At 45.0% G+C, this 20,309-nt stretch overlaps 1 protein-coding gene across 8 annotated transcripts; it reads right to left on the reverse strand.

The window, feature by feature from the left end:
- Positions 1-691: 691 nt before the first annotated feature.
- Positions 692-18,858, reverse strand: POLE2 (DNA polymerase epsilon 2, accessory subunit). Of its 8 annotated transcripts, XM_071426042.1 has the most exons (19): positions 18,418-18,610; positions 16,214-16,314; positions 15,235-15,310; positions 13,039-13,116; positions 12,283-12,376; positions 11,842-11,916; positions 11,494-11,577; positions 10,946-11,002; positions 10,516-10,564; positions 9,591-9,663; positions 8,994-9,166; positions 7,353-7,442; positions 7,117-7,171; positions 6,713-6,772; positions 6,538-6,615; positions 6,074-6,182; positions 1,773-1,949; positions 1,615-1,682; positions 692-874 (listed from the first exon to the last, which is right to left on the reverse strand). In XM_071426042.1, the coding sequence occupies exons 1-19, from the start codon at positions 18,483-18,485 to the stop codon at positions 856-858; spliced, it is 1,584 nt and encodes a 527-aa protein (XP_071282143.1). In that variant the 5' UTR covers positions 18,486-18,610; the 3' UTR covers positions 692-855. The 8 variants fall into 8 exon arrangements, 4 of the variants coding, with proteins under 4 accessions (XP_071282143.1, XP_071282142.1, XP_071282146.1 ...); XM_071426041.1 differs by having other exon boundaries at positions 1,615-1,949; positions 18,418-18,851; XR_011679069.1 differs by lacking the exons at positions 692-874; positions 1,615-1,682 and adding an exon at positions 2,517-2,614 and having other exon boundaries at positions 1,807-2,443; positions 18,418-18,855.
- Between the last annotated feature and the right edge of the window lie 1,451 nt (positions 18,859-20,309).

Here is a 20,309-nt window from a genome sequence, read left to right on the forward strand (position 1 = left end):
ATTCACTGGGTGTTATCCCAACTAAGTAGGCAGTTCAATTATCACCAGCATAACTGTATCAGCTGTTTCACTACCATGTCTAAGTTTAGTTAATAGCAGAATAAAAGCTGTATAGCAAAGTTACTTTCAGATTATATGTATAGAATCCAATTAAGTATTAGTGAAAAGCCAATATTATGATATGTATTTATAACCCTGCCCTGGGCAGTGCCAGCACAGCAGGCAGGGCTGTGACACAGCTCCTGTGCCAGGGGTCCCCTCTGTGGGCACTTTGGGCTGCCCCCCCTGCTCTCCATGCCCACAAACACCTGGAGCAGGTTTTGGCTCAGTTTCCCTCTTTTCCCCACCAAGATTTCCTCCTCCCAGCCTTCTCCAGAAATTCTAAAGGATCATGTCCTTGATTTTACCACTCCTTGTCCTGTCTGCGTAACAGCATCCCCAAACAGCTGCTGCTATCATAAAACACCTCACAGATCCTGCCTGGGCATTTCCCAGACAAAGAAACATCCTACTCCCATTTCCAGGCTCCTTGCAGATAACCAGCTATCCAAGTTCTCCTTATCTTTAATTCTTTTTTTTTTTAATGCTCCTTTCCTGTTTGATACAGCTTGTTCCTCCATTTAACCTTTTTTTATGCTTTGCCAATTATTTTTCACTCTGACTTTACAATTTATCTAAACTGACACCAGTGTCTTTTCCTGTAAAAGTTTATTTGTGTACAAAACAAATCAGTTCTGACTTTTGACATTCTTTATAAAAAGTCCATGATATATCACAAAACTAAGGCTTGTAAATAAAAAAAAAATACAGTTGGCTTCCCATGGGTTCACTACCTTTTTTCAGTGCCACAGAAATTCAGAGTCCTTGAAGCTTGCTGAAAATACCAAAGAAAAACAGTATTTTAAAGGTTTAGTTTAAAAATAGTTCATAATGTTCCTCTATTTCTTTATCTAGGAAAGACTTGATAATGTTTTGAACTATTTAAAGACCTAAAGTATCTCATGGTGTGATATTTTTTATATTCAAATAGAGGTTAAATGGGCTGACCCATTATTAATTCCCTGAGAGGGCTTCTCCAACAAGGAGAAGATAAATTTATTCTTTTCCTAATGGGTTATACCATCATTATTTCAAACAGGTAAATTTTCATCCATTTTAAGCCCTTTGATACAATTTAATACTTTTTTGGTGTTACAACTGTTTTTTCTCCAGTCAGTGGAATGAATAAGTGCGGATTTAAAAATATGTGAAATCAAAGCCTGAAAGTGGCTCCTGGGCTTGATGGTTATCACAAAATGAAGCAAAAACTGGTCCTAAATTTAATTAATTTATGTAACAACCATCATCCCCAGAAACAAATCTGCTCCCCAATTAGTTCTCTATCATTGAAAATCAGGCAGTGCAATCATCTCCTTTCACTTCTGAATTGTGCTTCCCATCACTGATATTTGTAATTTCTCCATTTATTGCTTTAGTTCTGGCCATTTGGATTTGTTGCACTGCCTAAGTATGAAGTGTGAGTTAAGCTGCTGGAACATTCAAATATTACAAATTTTATGTGGGTTTTTTTTTTATGATAATCAGAAACTCAGCACATAAGAAAAACCTATTTACCTGTCCTCAACTGTCTTGTTGGAGGGGTAGAACACCTTGAAGCAAAACCCACTTCTGGGAAACGAACCCTGTGAAGGAAAAAGCGGGGAAAAATCCCCCATTAGCGTGAGGGGAATGGCAGTGCAGGGCTGAGGAGGGCGGCAGGGCTGCTCACTCACGGGGTTGATGCAGAGGCAGTCGCTGCTGGTGACAGTGAAGGGGTCGTGCTTGTCAGCGGTGACCAGCAGGTCTGGCAGGGGATAAACCCTCAGGGCGTAATCGTAGGCCCAGAACACGGGGCTGACAAACAGCGGCAGCGGGCTCAGGTGGGCCTGCGACAGAATGGTCTTCACAAACTGCAACAATGAAAACATAACCCATAAACACTTGGTTAGAAACATTACAGCTGGGGTAAAATGGGCTTCACAAACTGCAACAATGAAAACACAACCCATAAACACTTGGTTTGAACCATTAGAGCTGGGACAGAATGGTCTTCACAAACTGAAACAATGAAAACATAACCCATAAACACTTGGTTTGAACCATTACACCTGGGACAGAATGGTCTTCACAAACTGCAACAATGAAAACATAACCCATAAACACTTGGTTTGAACCATTACACCTGGGATAAAATGGGCTTCACAAACTGCAACAATGAAAACATAACCCATAAACACTTGGTTAGAAACATTACAGCTGGGACAGAATGGTCTTCACAAACTGAAACAATGAAAACATAACCCATAAACACTTGGTTTGAACCATTACACCTGGGATAAAATGGGCTTCACAAACTGCAACAATGACAACATAACCCATAAACACTTGGTTAGAAACATTACACCTGGCATAAAATGGGCTTCAAAAACTGCAACAACAAAAACAGACCCACAAACACTTGGTTTGAACCATTACACCTGGGACAGAATGGTCTTCACAAACTGAAACAATGACAACATAACCCACAAACGCTTGGTTTGAACCATTACACCTGGGACAGAATGGTCTTCACAAACTGAAACAATGACAACATAACCCACAAACGCTTGGTTTTAAGCATTACACCTGGGACAGAATGGGCTTCACAAACTGCAACAATGACAACATAACCCATAAATGCTTGGTTTGAACCATTACACCTGGGATAAAATGGGCTTCACAAACTGCAACAACAAAAACAGACCCACAAACGCTTGGTTTGAAACATATGAAGCATTTATCTCCTGGGATAAAATGGTCTTTACAAACTACAACAAAAACATAACCCACAAACATTTGGTTTGAAACATATGAAGCATTTATCTCCTGGGATAAAATGGTCTTCACAAACTGCAACCAAAAACCAAAAAAACCAAAAGGAAACAAAAAAATAAACTAAACAACAACAACAACAACAACAAAATCCCAAAAAAAACAACTACAAACCCTTGGTTTTAAGGATTACGCCTGGGATAAAATGGTCCTCACAAATTGTAACAAAAAACCCTATAAACAATTGGTTTTAAGCATTACTCCTGGGATAAAATGGTCTTCACAAACTGCAACAAAAAAAATCCCACAAACACTTGGTTTGAAACATATGAAGCATTTATCTCCTGGGATAAAATGGTCTTCACAAACTGCAACAACAACAAAAAAAAACCAAAATAAAAAAGGAAACAAAAATAAAAACCAACCAAAAAAAAAAATCTCAAAAAAAACCAGTGACAAATACTTGGTTTTAAGCATTACCCCGGGATAGAATGGTCCTCACAAAAAACCCCATATTTTTTGTAACAAAAAACCCCATAAACATTTGGTTTCAAGCATTACTCCTGGGATAAAACAAGTCTTCACAAACTGCAAAAAAAAAAAAACCACAGATATTTGGTTTTAAGCATTTTAAGCATTACCCCTGGGATAAAATGGTCTTCACAAACTGCAAAAAGAAACCCCACAAACAATTGGTTTTAAGCATTTATCCCTTGGGATAAAATGGTCTTCACGAACTGCAACCAAAAAACAAAAACAAACCCAAAAACAAACAAAAAACCCCCATAAACACTTGGTTTTAAGCATTACACCTGGGATAAAATGGTCTTCACAAACTGCAACAACAAAAACAAACCCACAAACACTTGGTTTGAAACATATGAAGCGTTTATCTCCTGGGATAAAATGGTCTTCACAAACTGCAACCAAAAAAAACCCCAAAAAAACAAAAGGAAACAAAAAAAATAAAAAACAACAACAAAAAAATCCCAAAAAACCAACGACAAGCCCTTGGTTTTAAGGATTACACCTGGGATAAAATGGTCCTCACAAATTGTAACAAAAAACCCTATAAACAATTGGTTTTGAGCATTACTCCTGGGATAAAACAAGTCTTGACAAACTGCAAAAAAGAAACCCCACAAATATTTGGTTTTAAGCATTACCCCTGGGATAAAATGGTCTTCACAAACTGCAACAACAACAAAAAAACCCAAAACCAAACAAAAAATAAAACAAAAAAAAACCCAACCCCACAAACACTTGGTTTTAAGCATTACACTTGGGATAAAATGGTCCTCACAAATTGTAACAAAAAACCCCACAAACACTTGGTTTTAAGCATTTATCCCTTGGGATAAAATGGTCTTCACAAACTGCACAAAAAAACCCCACAAACACTTGGTTTGAACCATTTGAAGCATTTACCCCCTGGGATAAAATGGTCTTCACAAACTGCAACCAAAAAACCAAAAATAAAAACAAAAGCAAACAAAAAAATAAAATAAAAAACAACAACAAAAAAAAAATCCCAAAAAAACCAACGACAAACACTTGGTTTTAAGGATTACACCTGGGATAAAATGGTCCTCAGAAATTGTAATAAAAACCCCCACAAACTCTTAGTTTGAACCATTTGAAGCATTTATCCCCTGGGATAAAATGGTCTCTACAAACTGCAAATAAAACCCCACAAACTCTTGGTTTGAAGCATTTGAAGCATTTATCCCCTGGGATAAAATGGTCTTCACAAACTGCAAATAAAACCCCACAAACTCTTGGTTTGAAGCATTTGAAGCATTTATCCCCTGGGATAAAATGGTCTTCACAAACTGCAAATAAAACCCCACAAACTCTTGGTTTGAAGCATTTGAAGCATTTATCCCCTGGGATAAAATGGTCTTCACAAACTGTAAATAAAACCCCACAAACTCTTGGTTTGAAGCATTTGCTGCACGCTCAGTTCAGCCCTGCACGTGTGGGTTAATAAAGAACCTTTTTGAACCTGGAAATGTTTGGGGGTTTCTGTATCTCATTCCTGCTGATCTTTAATGATTTCTGGAGTAAAGCAGTGAGCTGCTCTTTCCCTTCTTCAGTTGGGAGGTTTTTCATACACAAAAGCCTTTCTAAAGGCCAGCATTTGAAGATGTCACAATTACCTCCTCAATCAGAATCTCCAGGAGAATCTCCTTACCTGCTCCTCCAGCCCAGAAAGTACCAACACTGCTACAACTCTCATTTTTTTGGTTTTATTTTCCTTATTGCTTTCCAGTTAACCACAAGACTCACACTTAAAAAGTCTTTTCCCTGAACTGAAGAAATAATTTGATTCCCAGATGATTTTCCTTTCTTTGTGATAAAATTTCCCTCTTTCTTGTTTGTTTTACACTGATGGCTGCATTAAAATAGGCAAAAAAGGCAGAGCAAGAGTGGAGTATGCAAAAAACAACCAGCAGAAATTGCTGCAATTCTACATTTCCTTGCTGGAAAGCCCTGGATGAGGACAGGGAAGTGTCAGGAATGCAAATTCCACAAACCCAAGGTACCTCAGTGTCCATGGGGTGTGCACAGAGACCCTGAGCTCAAACACCTTTCTGAGGCAAACAAACACCAAAACTCCTGCAAAACAAATAAAACCTGACTCCATCCATCACTGCAATGAGCCAGCACCACCTGGATGGTTCTCATCCCATGATTTCAGCAAATCCCATCAGCTCCTGCTGTGCATTCATTTAGTGGAACCACAACCCTGAGCTCACTGCTGATGGCTGAGAAGCAGAATTTCAGTTTCAGCTGAGGAGACAAAACAAGCAGATGAATTTCAGAGCAAGTGAGGAAGTGACCTGCTGCTTTACTGCAAATGGCACTGGGTAACCAGTCAGATCTTGGAAAAATGGTAATTTCCATTAAAATTTGCCTTTAGGAATCAGTGATTCTTGGCAGGACATTGAGGGCTGGCTGCTGCTATGAAGTTCTGTGTTCAGGGGCAGCTCCAGTGTGACAGAATGACCCCATCCCACCTTAAACCATCATGGTTTGAGTTACTTTGCTGTCAAAATGTAAAGAAAAATAAGAATACTAAATGTATAAATCCTTCCTACAGCCCCTCTGGGTTACTCATGCAGTGTGGCACAAGAATGAAGATCAGAGCCCCCAAAATCCAGCCCTGCTGGTCAATAAAATCAAAAATCTTGGCAAAAATTGGTGAATTCAGCTCACTCACATGGTTGGGAATGTCCATGGTGCTGCTTGGGAAGCGAACACAGTTCCTGCACATTTTGTTGACCAAATCTTCCCGAAAAATAATGATTTCTTGGGTGCAGTACTGAACCCTGAGGGAAAACAGCAGTGAAATTCATTAAGGTTAACCCAAAAATGAGGAAGATGCATTAGAAAGTTGATCTCCCTCTAATACAGACAATTGAATGAAAATAATACTTTCCCTTAAGATGGTTTTCAGCAGGATTTTTATATTAAATATCATTTTTTTAGCACTACTTCCTTTCTTCACTGATTTTTTTTATGTCTTAGTGTATTTAAAACTAGTTACAATTCATGCAAGTGAAGAATTCTATTAATTTGAAAAATTTAAGGCAAATTTTCCCCAAAATCTGTAGGCTTTGAAAATTATATTTGCACATAATTTAGTTTAAAAAGATTTTTAAAAAATAGCAGTTACATGGTTACCTGCAGGGATTTGTGGTGAAAACTGAAAATGGCACCAGCTGTCTGAATTCCTGAGTGATATTTTCAGCCAGGGGAGGTCTAAAATAAATAACAGAGGTATCAACAAAGACTCTTAACATCTTTAACTCAAATTTCACTCAAAATTCCAAGATGTGAGGAAGGGAAGCAAACTGACCTTGGTAAAATAGAACCAGGCCCAGGATCTTCAGGGCCAGGGACAAACACAAATCGACTGCTGCAAAAAAAAACCAAAAAAAAAACAAAAAAAAGAAGTTTAACAAATCTCCTTTGTATAAACTGATCCTAAAAACTGGGTCTGATGCTCTGAATTCAGAGAGCAGGAGCCAGGGAAGTATCCCAGGGAGAGACCTTGGCTCCCTCATTGGCACTTTCCATGCCCAAGCTATTTCAGATAAAATCAAACTCGCCCTGCTCCCAAACAAACCTGCGGGCCTGTTACAAAAGCAGCTTTTTATCTGATCACAGCTGCCTCACACCACAGAGAAAATAGGGTAACTCTCAGCTTCTACAAGCAATTAAAGGCTTCACAAAATAAACAGATTTCCCCTTGCTCTGTACCTTTTGTGGATGCTGGGATATTCACATATAATATCTGCCAGAGCCTTCAAAGAACCTGGGCAAAACAGGGCACAAGACCTGGTTAGAAATGAACACACCTTGGGTCAATCCCCCCTCTGCTGCAGTGCACTTAAAACAAACAAAAAAAAGGATTTATTTATTTTCTGCTCTCTTCATTTGTTTGCCATCATTATTTTAATTCAGTGCACATGTCTGGCTGTTTACAAGGACCTCACCTTTCAGGGACTGGATTTGATTTTTGCCATATGGTGCAGATGAAAAATTTCCACAGAAGAAAAAGCAGGTGGGAGGTGCAGAGGAATAACCTGGGAAAAGAGAGGATCTGTGAGTGTACCCATGCACTCCAGCACCTCCCAGCACTCAGCCCATCCCAGGAAAAGCAGGAACTGAAACAGCACTTCAGGCTCTGTGCTATTCATACACCTGACTGATTTTCTTGATCCAGGCTGTTTTTAGCTCAGGAAGGGGATGGCAATGTACAAATGTCACTTTGAGGGAGCCCTGTGGCATTTACAGGCTGAGCTCCAGCAGTGTTTGTGTGTCTCCAACTCCTGCCCCAGCCACAGAATTACACCAAGTGCAATTATAAGAAATAATGCCATTTTTAAATGTATTATTGCCCTCAAGAGGAAAGCAGCAAGCAGGCAGCACCGGGTTGCTATTAACCTCCCTGATCATTCCAATTTAAGGACTCTCCCAACATCCAATTCCCCCCTGGCATTATAAAGCAACAGTAACTGGAATTGCCTGAGCAGTTTGAGGATCTGATGAGTGCTCACAACCTCACCCATTAACTGCTTCAAAGCAAAGTGGGGGGAAAAAAGAAACCTGATTCCCATCCCTGAAATAAAAATAGAAACAGCTACTCAGGCATTCATCTCACATCCCAGCTCCTCTCCATTTTCCTGACACACAGAATCACACTTGGATTTACTTCACTGCTTTTCAAAGGGCTGGTAAATAGAACAGAATTGCTTATCCCAGAGAAATGGCTCATCAATATTTTTTTCCCTTGCTCTCCCCCACAGCTGCTCGTTTAGCTGATAATTAAGAAGGTTATTACTTGCCTGTGAAAGTCTCAAAATAGCAAATGCAAGGTGTGCATCTCTGCCAGGTGAGCTCAGCACACAAACCTCCCTGACCAAGGTCCCTTCCTGCCCCCAGCACCTGCAGGCCTGGCTCAAGCCCAGTTTGCCCAGCTCTGACCCAGACACTGAACTGGTTTTGTAACTCCTGCGTGACTCTGCTCATTTGTGTCCAGCTCCCTTTTGGTGAGGAGCAGCTTCCCACCCTGAATTCTGGGCTGTTTTTAAATTCACACTTCCACTGTGCCCCAGGCAGGAGGGACAAGCTGTTCCCAACCTGCTGCAATGCAAAGGAGCCATTCATAAATGCTCCTTTATGTTGCATAAATGTTTTATCCAGAGCTGTCCCCATTACTGACCTGGGGACATTGAATGGAATGAGTTGGGTTGGAAGGGACATTAAATCCCATCCCATCCCACCCCTTTTCCATGGCAGGGACACCTCCCACTGTCCCAGGCTGCTCCAAACCCCAGTGTCCAGCCTGGCCTTGGGCACTGCCAGGGATCCAGGGGCAGCCCCAGCTGCTCTGGCAATTCCAGCCCAGCCCCTCCCAGGCAGGAATTCCCAATTCCCAATCTCCCATCTGGCAGTGGGCAGCAATGCTCATCTCTCTGAACTAAGGAATTAGACCAGGAAGAACTTTCAGGAGCAAGGGAAACATCTTTATCACAGCCCAGAAAATGGCTCCTGGTCTAACCACTGTTTGTATTGAGAATTTATGGAAATAAATCAGGCAGACAAGGTTTAGAGTGAAAGCAGCCCTCACCTACCTGAAAACATCATGTGAAGCTTTTCCAGCACCTCTGCTTGGTCCAGCCACACGTCAGACACAAACACAAACATGGCATCCTCATTCTCTTCCTCCAGCTGCTTCAGCTTTGCAGAAGCCTTCACTGATGTTGAGGAAGGGCCTCCAAAGAAGTTGATGTTCCCATAGAAGGCTCTGCATCATTAAAATGCTCCAGTCAGGATCCCAGCATGGTTTGGGTCCAAAGGGACTTTAAAGCTCATCCCATTCCAGTGGGATGGGATCCATTCCACTTCCACTGTCCCAGGGATCCACTCTCTCAGCAACAAGGAATTTATGATTCCCATGGAACAGTTACCTGGCTTGGCCATTGAGAAGGGTTTACATCCCCATTTCCATGAATAAGCACAACCCAAAGGCTTTTGGAAGGGTTTTTGTGCCAACAGTGCAGTGCCTCTGAGCCCAGAACTGCTTCCTCAAAATGGTATTTATTTTAAAGCATTTGGGGAGGAGGAAGAACAACATACTTGAATGTCAGAGAGATTACAAAATAACAATGCTCTTACTTAGAAAGCCCTAGGAAAACATGGAGTGAGGCTGCCAAAAGTCACTTTTGTACCTGGTGGTAGCAGAAGGCTCGGTGGGCGGAAATCCAAAAGCGTTCACATGAAAAACTTCATCCTCATACCAGCCTAGGAGGTTTTGGAAGAGCAGAACAGCAAAAGAAGCCTTGAGTTTTTCTAACAGCCTCATGTCCTAGACATTACTCAGAGCTGGCAGCCCCAGCCTCCATCAATCCCTCTCTTGTGGCAGCTCCACACAACCAGAGCAGGGAATGGGCTGGGTGGAAAAAGGGCTGAGAAGGAAAATCAACTTTTGTTTTAAAGCCCAGCCACTTCTGTGAGTGGATTTGGTGCACAGCCACAGAACAATCCCTGGAGCACACAAGGATTGCCTGAGTTTGCTGGCCCCATCCCACTGCTCCTTGTCTCAAACCCCACTGTTGAGAACAGAAGGAACTTGGTGATTTTTTTCTTTATTTATTTATTCATCCCCGCTCTCATTTCTGCTCCCAACTTCTTCTTACAAGCATAAAACAGCCCAGAAAACAGACTGAGACTGTGCATCTTGCACAGAGGAACATTCCACATACAGAAATAGCCTTTTTTTTTTTTTTTTTTGCTAAAACAAGGCTCCAGAACTGCAAGCTCTTACATCATCCTAATGAGAAGCCTCATTAAAAAGCTTTGCCAGCACACAGCAGTATTTTCAGATCATTAAATCATTCCTCTGCTTATTCCAGGCTGTCTTCCTAATCCAGTCATAACTTCTCCAAGCATGCTGGGGCCAATCCTCAAAGCTGCTCACGTTCCCCAAAACCCCCAGATTCCTCCTCTCTGCCTCCAGAGTCACAGCAAAAGCTGAAGGCCAAAAATCTCAGTCCCAAACTCACTGATGGTCACCAAAATGAGACCTCTCTGCTCAGCCACAGCTTGAACAGAATAATTTATTACAAGCTCAAAAATAAACCCAGGCTGCTTTACCTTCTGCCAGAACAAAGGAGGATTCAGTGTATAACCCACTGTGGAACTGGTGCAGGAAGGTTAAGGAATGTATTTTTCTTAGATTCAAAGTAGGTTTTTGAACCAAAATTTGCTTTCCAGCTGGTGTAATGGATTTGGACAGCACTGAAAGTTCACAGGCTGCCTGAAGAGCCTGGAAATTGCCTGGTCCCTGAGCAGGTAAGCCCAGAGAGAGCCCAGGAACTGGAACAGGCTCTGCTTCCATGGGGAGGGAAAGTCACCATGTCCAAGGGAAAGGCAGGAGAAGGAAGAATTGCAAACAGAGGAGAAAGACAGAGCTGCAGCTCTCAGTATGGAATTCTGAATGGTCAGCACTGATTTGCTGCTCAATTTCAAATCCTGCAGGTCCACAGGAAACTCCTCCAGCTCTTCCCTCACAACAAAAGGATATTGCTTTACTAAGGTCTAGCTGGACCACTCCTGTGGGGTCTTCTAGGAAAAATTTCCCCTACAAAACAGGATTCATTAATAAAGCAAAATATACCAAACAGACAAATGCTTCAATCACAAACATCTATCAGGCAGCATTTAGAAATGTTTTGGCTGGGTTTAATGTTTTAAGCTGGCAAGAACTGAAAATAATGTCATTTATAGAAAATGTATCTCAGCAGCTTCCCTGGGAGCTGTTGCAGTTGGGATTGCTGGTGCTCCCCTCCCTAAAATCACACTCCAGGGCATTGGCAAGTCCAACTCAGCCACTGGAAGCTCCAGCCCCTCAAGAAGGGACAAGCCAAAAAACCCTAACTGCTTCTGGTTGCTGACATAAAAATTTGATAGTGGGAAGGCAAAGAAAGACATTTCCACACACACTGGCACTGAATGCTTGTGGAAAAGTCTCTCAGAATGGGTCAGTGTGAGATATTGAAGTTTTCTCATTTTTAATGTATTACAGCACTGAATGAGCAGTGATCAGAGACCCCACAAGAAAAAGGACCTCACCTCCTTGAGCTGAGTGATCATCCCAAGCACAATCACTTCTCCCACTTTAGCTGGGCTGCCCAGCAGAGTCTCTACTGTCTTCAGCTGGGGTCAAAGGCAAAGAATCCAATCAGAGTCAAATCAAACTCCCCAAACTCAAACTCCCCTGCTTGCTTTTCCCCCCAGAGCCCCACACAGGACATGGCTGTACATGAACACACAGCTGAGCCAGAGGATGCAGGCTCATCACCAAAATCAGAGCCTTATTTCTGAATGTGCCTGAGGAGAAGGTTCCCAATAGTGGCTGCTAGCACAAAGAACTGCTGTCATTATTTGGGTTAAAACTGGAAAGAACTCCCATTTTTTTACCTGGAATTTGTTCTTGCTGTCATCAGGATGAGCATCAATTGGTGAAGGAGTGAACAGCTCATGTCTGTGAGTCCTCTGCACAAACCAGAATGGAAGTGATTCAGTTTAAAAAGCAATGAGCACTGCCAAAGAGCCAGTTTGCTACAAGCACTGTGCAAAACACTTCAGAAAGTTCTTACTCCATCCAACAACTTTTAATAATTCAGTCCTTTCGACAAGAATTTACTCCCAAGAAACAGATGATCAATAACACCAGATCATAAAACTAAGCCTAAAAAATACACCGGGTAATAAAGCCTAAAGAAAGCGTCATGGAAGCATCTGTAAGGCTGCTGAAGAAGTTATTTGTGACAAGCTGGAAGGCAGAGGCTTTCTGAGGCAGAGAGCAGGGTGTATTTCTGGAAGGAGAGCGGGATCCATCCATCCCTGAGGATTCCTGACCTGCTGCAGGATGGAGTAGCGCTCGCGGAACAGCTCGGCCTTGTCCCGGGCAGTCCCAAATAAACTGGGCCTGGGCAGGTCAGTCATGGGCAGGCTGCAAGGAAATAACACAAGCACAGGGTCAAAAAGATGAGTTATTGATCTAAAAACTCTGGGAGGCTGCAAAAGCTGCTCCATGATTTAGGTACATTCCTGCTCAGGACCCTGTGCTTCTGCATTTCTGCCTCCATTTCATTCCCCTCTAACTCCCAGGCCTTGAGATTTATCTTTCCACCCAAAGAGAACTCTGCAGAAATCCATTTTTAAAAAAAAGCAGTTATGCCTTTAAGCAGTTGTGGACAAAAGCATTATTCCTCCAGTTTCTCACCAGCTGCTCCTAATTTTTCTTTGTTACTGTTTGGAGCTCTCCTTAGAAACCCCCCAGGGCTTCAGGGAGCTGCAAGATACAGACTAAGAAATAAATACAGGCAACAGACAGATCAAATTTATTAAAAAAATAAATTTAAACAGCCCAATGTGAGAAAAAAATAACCCCAAACTACCTTTGGTGATGTATGACCTTAGCCTTGCTGTCTTTTTTATTCATTAGGTGGAATAAACTTGGTTTATGGTCTTAAACTTTTATTACTTTTCTCACTCAGGCTTCAGCTGAACAGAGCCAAGAGGGAAAGATTAAAACCAGACTTATCTTACAGAAATAGAGGCTTTGTTCTTAAAACAGAAAAGTGCTTGAAATTTAAAATATGGGGGACTTACGGCAGAAACTTCTTTCTTTCTGAATTATAAATAAAACGTGGAATGTCAAAGGCTCCGATAATGTTGAAAACATTTTCTCTGAAATAAGAACAGAGACAGCATTGACTGAATGTTACCTTCCAAGCAAAACCATTCTGTGATTCCATGAAGTGGGTGAAACAAACTGACAAATATGTTGGCTAAAATGACATTTTTTTTGTTCAGTATCATCACCATTTCTCTTTCTATTTTATATTCTATTTTCTAGTCTATTTTCTCCTTCATCTTTTAGTTAAATAATGACAAAGACTTGTCCCTGTGATCTGTAGAGCTTTTCCCTTCAGGACTCTGCACTGAATCTGTACATATGGATTTCTCTTCACTTCTGGAGCAGAAAATACCTACATTAAGTATAAAAAAGCACCACAAAGAAAAGTCACACTCACAGCATCTGCATCATAAAGATTCCAATGGCAAGAATTAAACCCAAATTTTCTCCACCCTGAGAGAGGCTGGGGGATGACAGGATCTAATTGACATGCCCAGCAAACAATCTCTGTTCATGCTTGGCATCAATGATGTGAACAGGAAAGGAAACACATCCATCAGCATCACAAAGTTCTCAGAAACTCCAGTAATTGCTCCACACTTTGTTATCACAGAAGGGAAATCAATCAGGGCTTCAAAAAACTAAACAAGAAAGCAGGAGCAGGCACCCCAGAGGAAAACTCTTCCAAAGTGCTTTCAGAAAAGAAAGGAACAAAAGCAACTTGAGATAACTTTCATCTAGAGAAAGGAAATAAAGCATGGCCAGAAGTGCTGGTTAATATTCCACCTGCAGCACACCCAGCACACAACCCCAGCAGCTGAATTCCACAATTCCAGAATTCCAGGTTCTGTTCAGGGCCCCCTGGAGGCCCAGCCATGAGAACAAACACTCCAGGAGCAACCTGGTGATGCCTTGTGCAGGCTGCCCTAGAGCAGAGGCTGGATGGAGTTCCAGAATAAAGCAGGGATTGATTCAAAGCATCTCCTCCATGCATCCACCTTGGGCAGCACAAGAGCCCAGCCAGGCCTGCACCCAAGATCAACCAAAATGGCCCCAAAATGCACGGCCGGGCACGGGGTCTCTCCCTGGGATCAGTTCTGCTCCATTTGCACCTTGCAGTTCATTGTCCCATTCCAGCTTTAGCCCCTGCAGTCCCACCCTGCTTGTTTTTCTCTCTCCAGCCCACGGGGTTTGTGCTCCTGGGCTGAGGTTTGGATCATTTGTCCTTGGTGCCCAGCTGGAGCAGGAATTGTTTTGTCTCCCTGCTCTGTGCACAGAGCTCAGAACTGCACAGCATCAGAACCATCCCCTGAAATGAAGTCCAGACCCATTAAAGCACCACAGAATGTGAAAATACAAAAGCTCAAACCTGAGACATCAACTCCACCCCTGCCCTGGGTAACTTTTCCATGAAGAAATGTTCCCAATTTCCATCCAAACCTGTCCTGGCCCAGCCTGAGGCCGTTCCCTCTGCTCCTGTCCCTGTTCCCTGGAGCAGAGCCCGACCCCCCCGGCTGTGCCCTCCTGGCAGGAGCTGTGCAGAGCCACAAGGGCCCCCTGAGCCTCCTTTGCTCCAGGCTGAGCCCCTGCCCAGCTCCCTCAGGGATTCTGCAGCCCCTGCCCAGCTCCCTCAGGGATTCTGCAGCCCCTGCCCAGCTCCCTCAGGGATTCTCCAGACCCTTCCCAGCTCCCTCAGGGATTCTGCAGCCCCTGCCCAGCTCCCTCAGCCTCTCCTGGGGCTCCCTGTCTCAAGCTGTGCCAAGGGAGATTCAGGTTGGATATCAGAAGAAGTTTTTTACAGAAAGAGTGATAAAGTTCTGGAATGGCTGCCCAGGGAGGTGGTGGAGTCCCCATCCCTGGGTGTGTTTAACAAAGCCTGGATGTGGCACTGGGTGCCAGGGGTGAGTTGCTGTCTCCCTGCTCTGTGCACAGAGCTCACCATCCCATAATGTGAAGCCCAGACCCACCCACTAAAGAAAGCAGCACAGAATGTGAAAAATAGAAAAGCTGAATCCTGAGGCATCCCTGGAGCAAAGGCAGCAGCAGGAGGGCAAAAGCACAACCGAGCAATGACTGCAGACAGTGCCTGGCACTCCTGTCCCCAGGAGGAACAAGGAAATGCCAGCAGCTCCCAGAAGTCCCCAGATCATTTCTAATGTCACCCTTACATGGCCTCATCCGGGGCCCGGCTGCATTCCTGGACCGCTGCTTCCACCAGGGGCTGCTCAATCATGTTGGATGACACTGGAAAGAAAAATCCCAAGGATTAAACCTGCAGCAAGGAAGGAAGTGAGTCTCCAGTATTCCACGTTAAATGGCTGAGCCTCCTCCCAGGAACACACACAAATAATTCATGTAATGAATTTTCTGTAATGACACACAGATGGATCACTTAATATTGCCACCAAAAGGACACATTCCTGGGGAAAAAATACCCCAAACATGGAGAACAAGACAATTATAGTTGATGCAAAGCTGCCAAATATATCACAAATGTGTTAGAGCTGAGCTCTCACATTCTGGAGGTTAATTTGGTTCCAGAACAGTATCACAAGGATTGCTGCCTTAAGTATTCCAACACAGTTCTGGAGACAGGCACATTGTTGTTTTCATTAATTTAAACTGATAATTGAAATGAGTTTGAAGGCTTCCCCATCCTAACAGGTAAAAATTCCTTCAAAATATTCCATCAAAATATTCCTTCAAAATATTCCATTCAAATATTCCTTCAAAATATTCCTTCAAAGTCTCCCATCCATCCCTGCCCTCTGGCAGTGGGAAGCCATTCCCTGTGTCCTGTCACTCCATGTGTAAATAGCCACTTCTCTCCACTCTAACATTTAAAATTACAGTTTCAACTACAAAGATGTCCAGACAAACTTTTAGCAACTGTCACTGAGAAATGTCACTACTCTTGGAAAAGTCAGGATATTCTGCACTGCCAGCTCTTTATATGGCACAAGTGTCTGCTGACAATTAAAACCTCAGTGTTTAACCAAAATAAAAGGCCAAAAAATACATTTATCTCAGTCAACCCCTTACACTACAAAGACACCTCAGTGCCTCTGCTGCCAGTCACTGTCTTTGTCTTGATGGCATCAGGAATGCCAGGAAAATTGGCTCAAGAAAAAGAAATTGTTTACTTACAAGGCTGTTTTTCAACTGCATCGATGACATTTTCAATTATATCATCAAGTTCTCCCTCACTGGTGGACTGGAAAGCTTCAGTGAGATACTTCAGGGCATCCCTAGTCCCAGAGGAGAAAGCACAAAAAGCAATTAATGTTCAATAGTTGACACAAACTGTGCTGATTTTAGCAGGTGCGCACATCATCACCACATGGTTTGTGGTGAAAAAGCAGAAATAATTAGCTCTGCATAATAGCACCTTGGTTCAAGTCAAAGAAAAAAATCATTGGGATTGAAAATATCAGGGAAAAGACGGGGAGAACCTCAGCCTCACACAAAAAATTCCATGTGGGAAGGGAATTCTGGAGACCCTGTGGTTGAACCTTCTCCTGAAAGCAGGGTTTGGGTTACACTGTCCAGGGCCCTGTGCAGCCAAGCCTTGAGAGCTTCCAGTGGGGGAGATTCCAGCACTTCTCTACTCCATCAACTTCCAAGTTTAATTACAATTTCAGTGAAGAATTAAATGTCTCTTGTCCTGTCACTGTGCATCCTTGAGAACACTTCTCATTTTTAGGAAAACTGGGATTAGCTCCTCATGAATTTTCCCTTCTTGAGGCTAAATCAACCCAAATCCTCCACATCCTCCCCATGCCAGGTTCTCTGACCTTCTAATCACGGAATCCCAAGTTGGTTTGGGTTGGAAGGGTCCTTAAATCCCATCCCATTCCAACCCCCTGCCATGGCAGGGACACCTCCCACTGTCCCAGGGTGTCCCAGTGTCCAACCTGGCCTTGGGCACTGCCAGGGATCCAGGGGCAGCCCCAGCTGCTCTGGCAATTCCAGCCCAGCCAGGAATTCCCAATTCCCAATCTCCCACCCATCCCTGCCCTCTGGCACTGGGAGCCATTCCCTGGCTCCTGTCCCTCCATCCCTTGTCCCCAGTCCCTCTCCAGCTCTCCTGGAGCCCCTTCAGGCCCTGCCAGGGGCTCTGAGCTCTCCCTGGATGCTTTTCTTCTCCAGGTGAACATTCCCAGCTCCCCCAGCCTGGCTCCAGAGCAGAGGGGTCCCAGCCCTGGAGCAGCTCCATGGATTCCTCTCTGGACTCACTCCAGCAGCTCCACATCCCTCATTTTGGACTCCAAATCCGGGTGCAGCCCTGAAGCTGGGATGTCACCAGAGCAGAGCTTCCAGCTCTTGCAGCCCCTTGTGCTTCCCCACAGCCTCTAGCCCAGGACCACCTCAACAGCCCCCACAGGACCTGCTCCAGTTTAGCAATATATTTGAAATAGAAGTTATTTTAATTCTCAATAACACAAGAATTAGAAATCCAGTTCTTCCCTCAACCTTAGACAAGAGTCTCACATTAAAGATCGCAATTTTCTTACTCATGTTATCTGCTGGCCAACCAAACTGGCATTTTGGTGATCAGCCTGACCTTCAAAGTGTCTCAGCTCATGGAACTGTGGAGTCAGGAGTTCTGCACTTGTGCCCCTCTCTAATGAAAGTATCAGGGCACTGTCCAAAATAATCACATTCCCATCCATGACAGAGAGAGAATTTAATTGATATTAACACACACCAGAAAGAAAGGGAAAGTAAGAGCAATGGGAGACCCAGTTACTTATAAATCATGACACCTTCCACTGCAAGCACGAATCCCTTTTCGTTGGCATCCCTAAATAACATATCCTATTATACTGGAAATACACCATTCCTGTCTTTGGAAATGCCATTCCTTCCTCTAGCAAAGAGCGCTGAGCACAAGACTGGCAAGTGGAACTCAGATCCCAGGGCTGTCAGGGTCAGAGGCTGACAAAAAACCCCAACCAAACACCCGGCACCAGCAGCAGGGAGGGCTCCAAGGGGAGACCATAGGCGGCCTTTGGTGACACCCAGGGTCATGAGAGGGACGGATGGACGGACGGAAGGACGGACGGACGGATGGAAGGAAGGGGCCCGCAGCAGCAGGACAGGCTAAAGATGGCTTTGGAGGAGCCCTCAGAGGCCTCGATGCGGGGGAAGGAGGAGGAGGTGGGAAAAGCAGCCCCGGCCGCGAGGGACGCGGAGCGGCCCCATCCCCATCCCGCACCGGCGCTCCCCGGGCCCGATCCCCGCAGGTCCGCGGCCAGAGCAGGGCCCGGGACCGGAGCAGGGCCCGGGGCAGTGTCCGGGACCGGAGCAGGGTCCAGGACCGGAGCAGGGTCGGGCCCGGCGCTACTCACGGGCGCAGGACGAGCCCCCGCAGCCGGAACGCGGAGCTGAGGCGGCGCCGCAGCCGCTCGGGCTCCATGGCGGCGATGGCGCCAAAAGCGGCCGGGCCGCCCCCTCAGACCGGGCCAGCCCCGCCGCGGGAGGAGCCGGGCACGGCCCCGCTCTGCCCGGCTGGAGACAGCGCCGGTGCTGGACCCGGCTTGGAGCGGGGATTGTGCCCCGAGCTGGCACTGATGGGCACCGCCGGTCCTGAGGGCAGCTCCGGGTCCCTCTTGACAGGAGACATGGAGGGGCTGGAGCGGGTCTGGAGAAGGGAGCGGAGCTGGAGCTCCAGGAGAGGCTGAGGGAGCTGGGAAGGGGCTGGAGAATCCCTGAGGGAGCTGGGAAGGGGCTGCAGAATCCCTGAGGGAGCCGGGCAGGGGCTGCAGAATCCCTGAGGGAGCCGGGCAGGGGCTGCAGAATCCCTGAGGGAGCTGGGCAGGGGCTGCAGAATCCCTGAGGGAGCTGGGCAGGGGCTCAGCCTGGAGCAAAGGAGGCTCAGGGGCCCTTGTGGCTCTGCACAGCTCCTGCCAGGAGGGCACAGCCGGGGGGGTCGGGCTCTGCTCCAGGGAACAGGGACAGGAGCAGAGGGAACGGCCTCAGGCTGGGCCAGGGCAGCTCAGGGTGGGCACAGCAGGAATTTCCCCATGGAAAGGTTTGTCCAGCCCTGGCACAGGCTTCCAGGGCGGTGGTGGAGTCTCCATCTTTGGAAAGCTTTAAACACCGTGTGGATGTGGCATATGGGGACATGGGGCAGTGGTGGCCTTGGCAGACTCCACATTTACAGAGGCTTTTCCTACCTCAACAATTCCCTGATTCCATAAAACACTTGCTGTGACTGACACAAGTTACAATTATCCACACTATCACTTTGTTCCTTTGTAGCTCACAATATTTCTCCCTGCTCTTTCCCTGTAGGCTCAGCACAGGCTCCTCTGCATCTCCAGTTCTCCAGAGTCTCTCACTTCAGATTTTCTTGGCACAAAACATCCATCAAACACATCTGACTGTGAATCGGTCCTGTGAGCACAGGATGCTCTCCAGGGCTGTTTTTATATAATCACAACATCACAGAATGGTATGGATGAGAAGAGATTTTAAAACTCATCTCATCCCACCCCCTGCCATGGCAGGGACACTTTCCACTGTCCCAGGTTGCTCCAAGCCTCATCCAAGCTGGCCTTGGACACTGCCAGGAATCCAGGGGCAGCCACAGTTCCAGGATTGTGGAGCAGCTGCCTTCTCTCCAGATGGAAAACACCTGATATTTCATTCAAACACTCATCCCCATCTTTCAAAGTACAGCTTTGATTCCACAGAAGGCTCACAAAGCAACTCTTGAAAGAGTTTGATCGAAAGACTGCAGGGATATGAAGACAGACAGAAAATGTCAGCTATTTTCTATAGCCCATTCTCAACTGCATAATTTATAATTGCTCCTCATCGGGGAGTGAGCTCATGGGTGAAGCTGCTGCTACTCTCTTCAGACAAAGAGCTGCCATCTGACAGGTCTCAGCTATTTTGGCAGGAAATATGATTCATTTTTTGTCACAGGCATGCAGCTAGGTGCACATTATAAGCCCAATTCTTACATAAGTACCTTCATTTGCTAAAATTACTGCTTATTCTCCTTCTAAGAAAACCTGGTCCTGCCATTCAGCTCCTGTCTCGCCACATGAAGGAAGGTGCACCTGGAGAAGGGATGTGCCCCTTGTCCAAAAATAGTTTTCTCTGAAGCTATGACCAACCAGGGAGTGCAAAGCACACTCCTACAGCATCCTGCTGGATTTGGGGGCTCTCTTAGCTTGCCTGGAGCCTCCCACCAGAGATATAAAAGTATTGCAGCGTGAGCTGCAGCCTTGTG

This window comes from Agelaius tricolor, unplaced genomic scaffold, assembly GCF_023055355.1.
Source record: "Agelaius tricolor isolate 1412-34295 unplaced genomic scaffold, bAgeTri1.0.p SCAF_5, whole genome shotgun sequence".
In the NCBI taxonomy this organism is placed as follows: Eukaryota; Metazoa; Chordata; class Aves; order Passeriformes; family Icteridae; genus Agelaius; species Agelaius tricolor.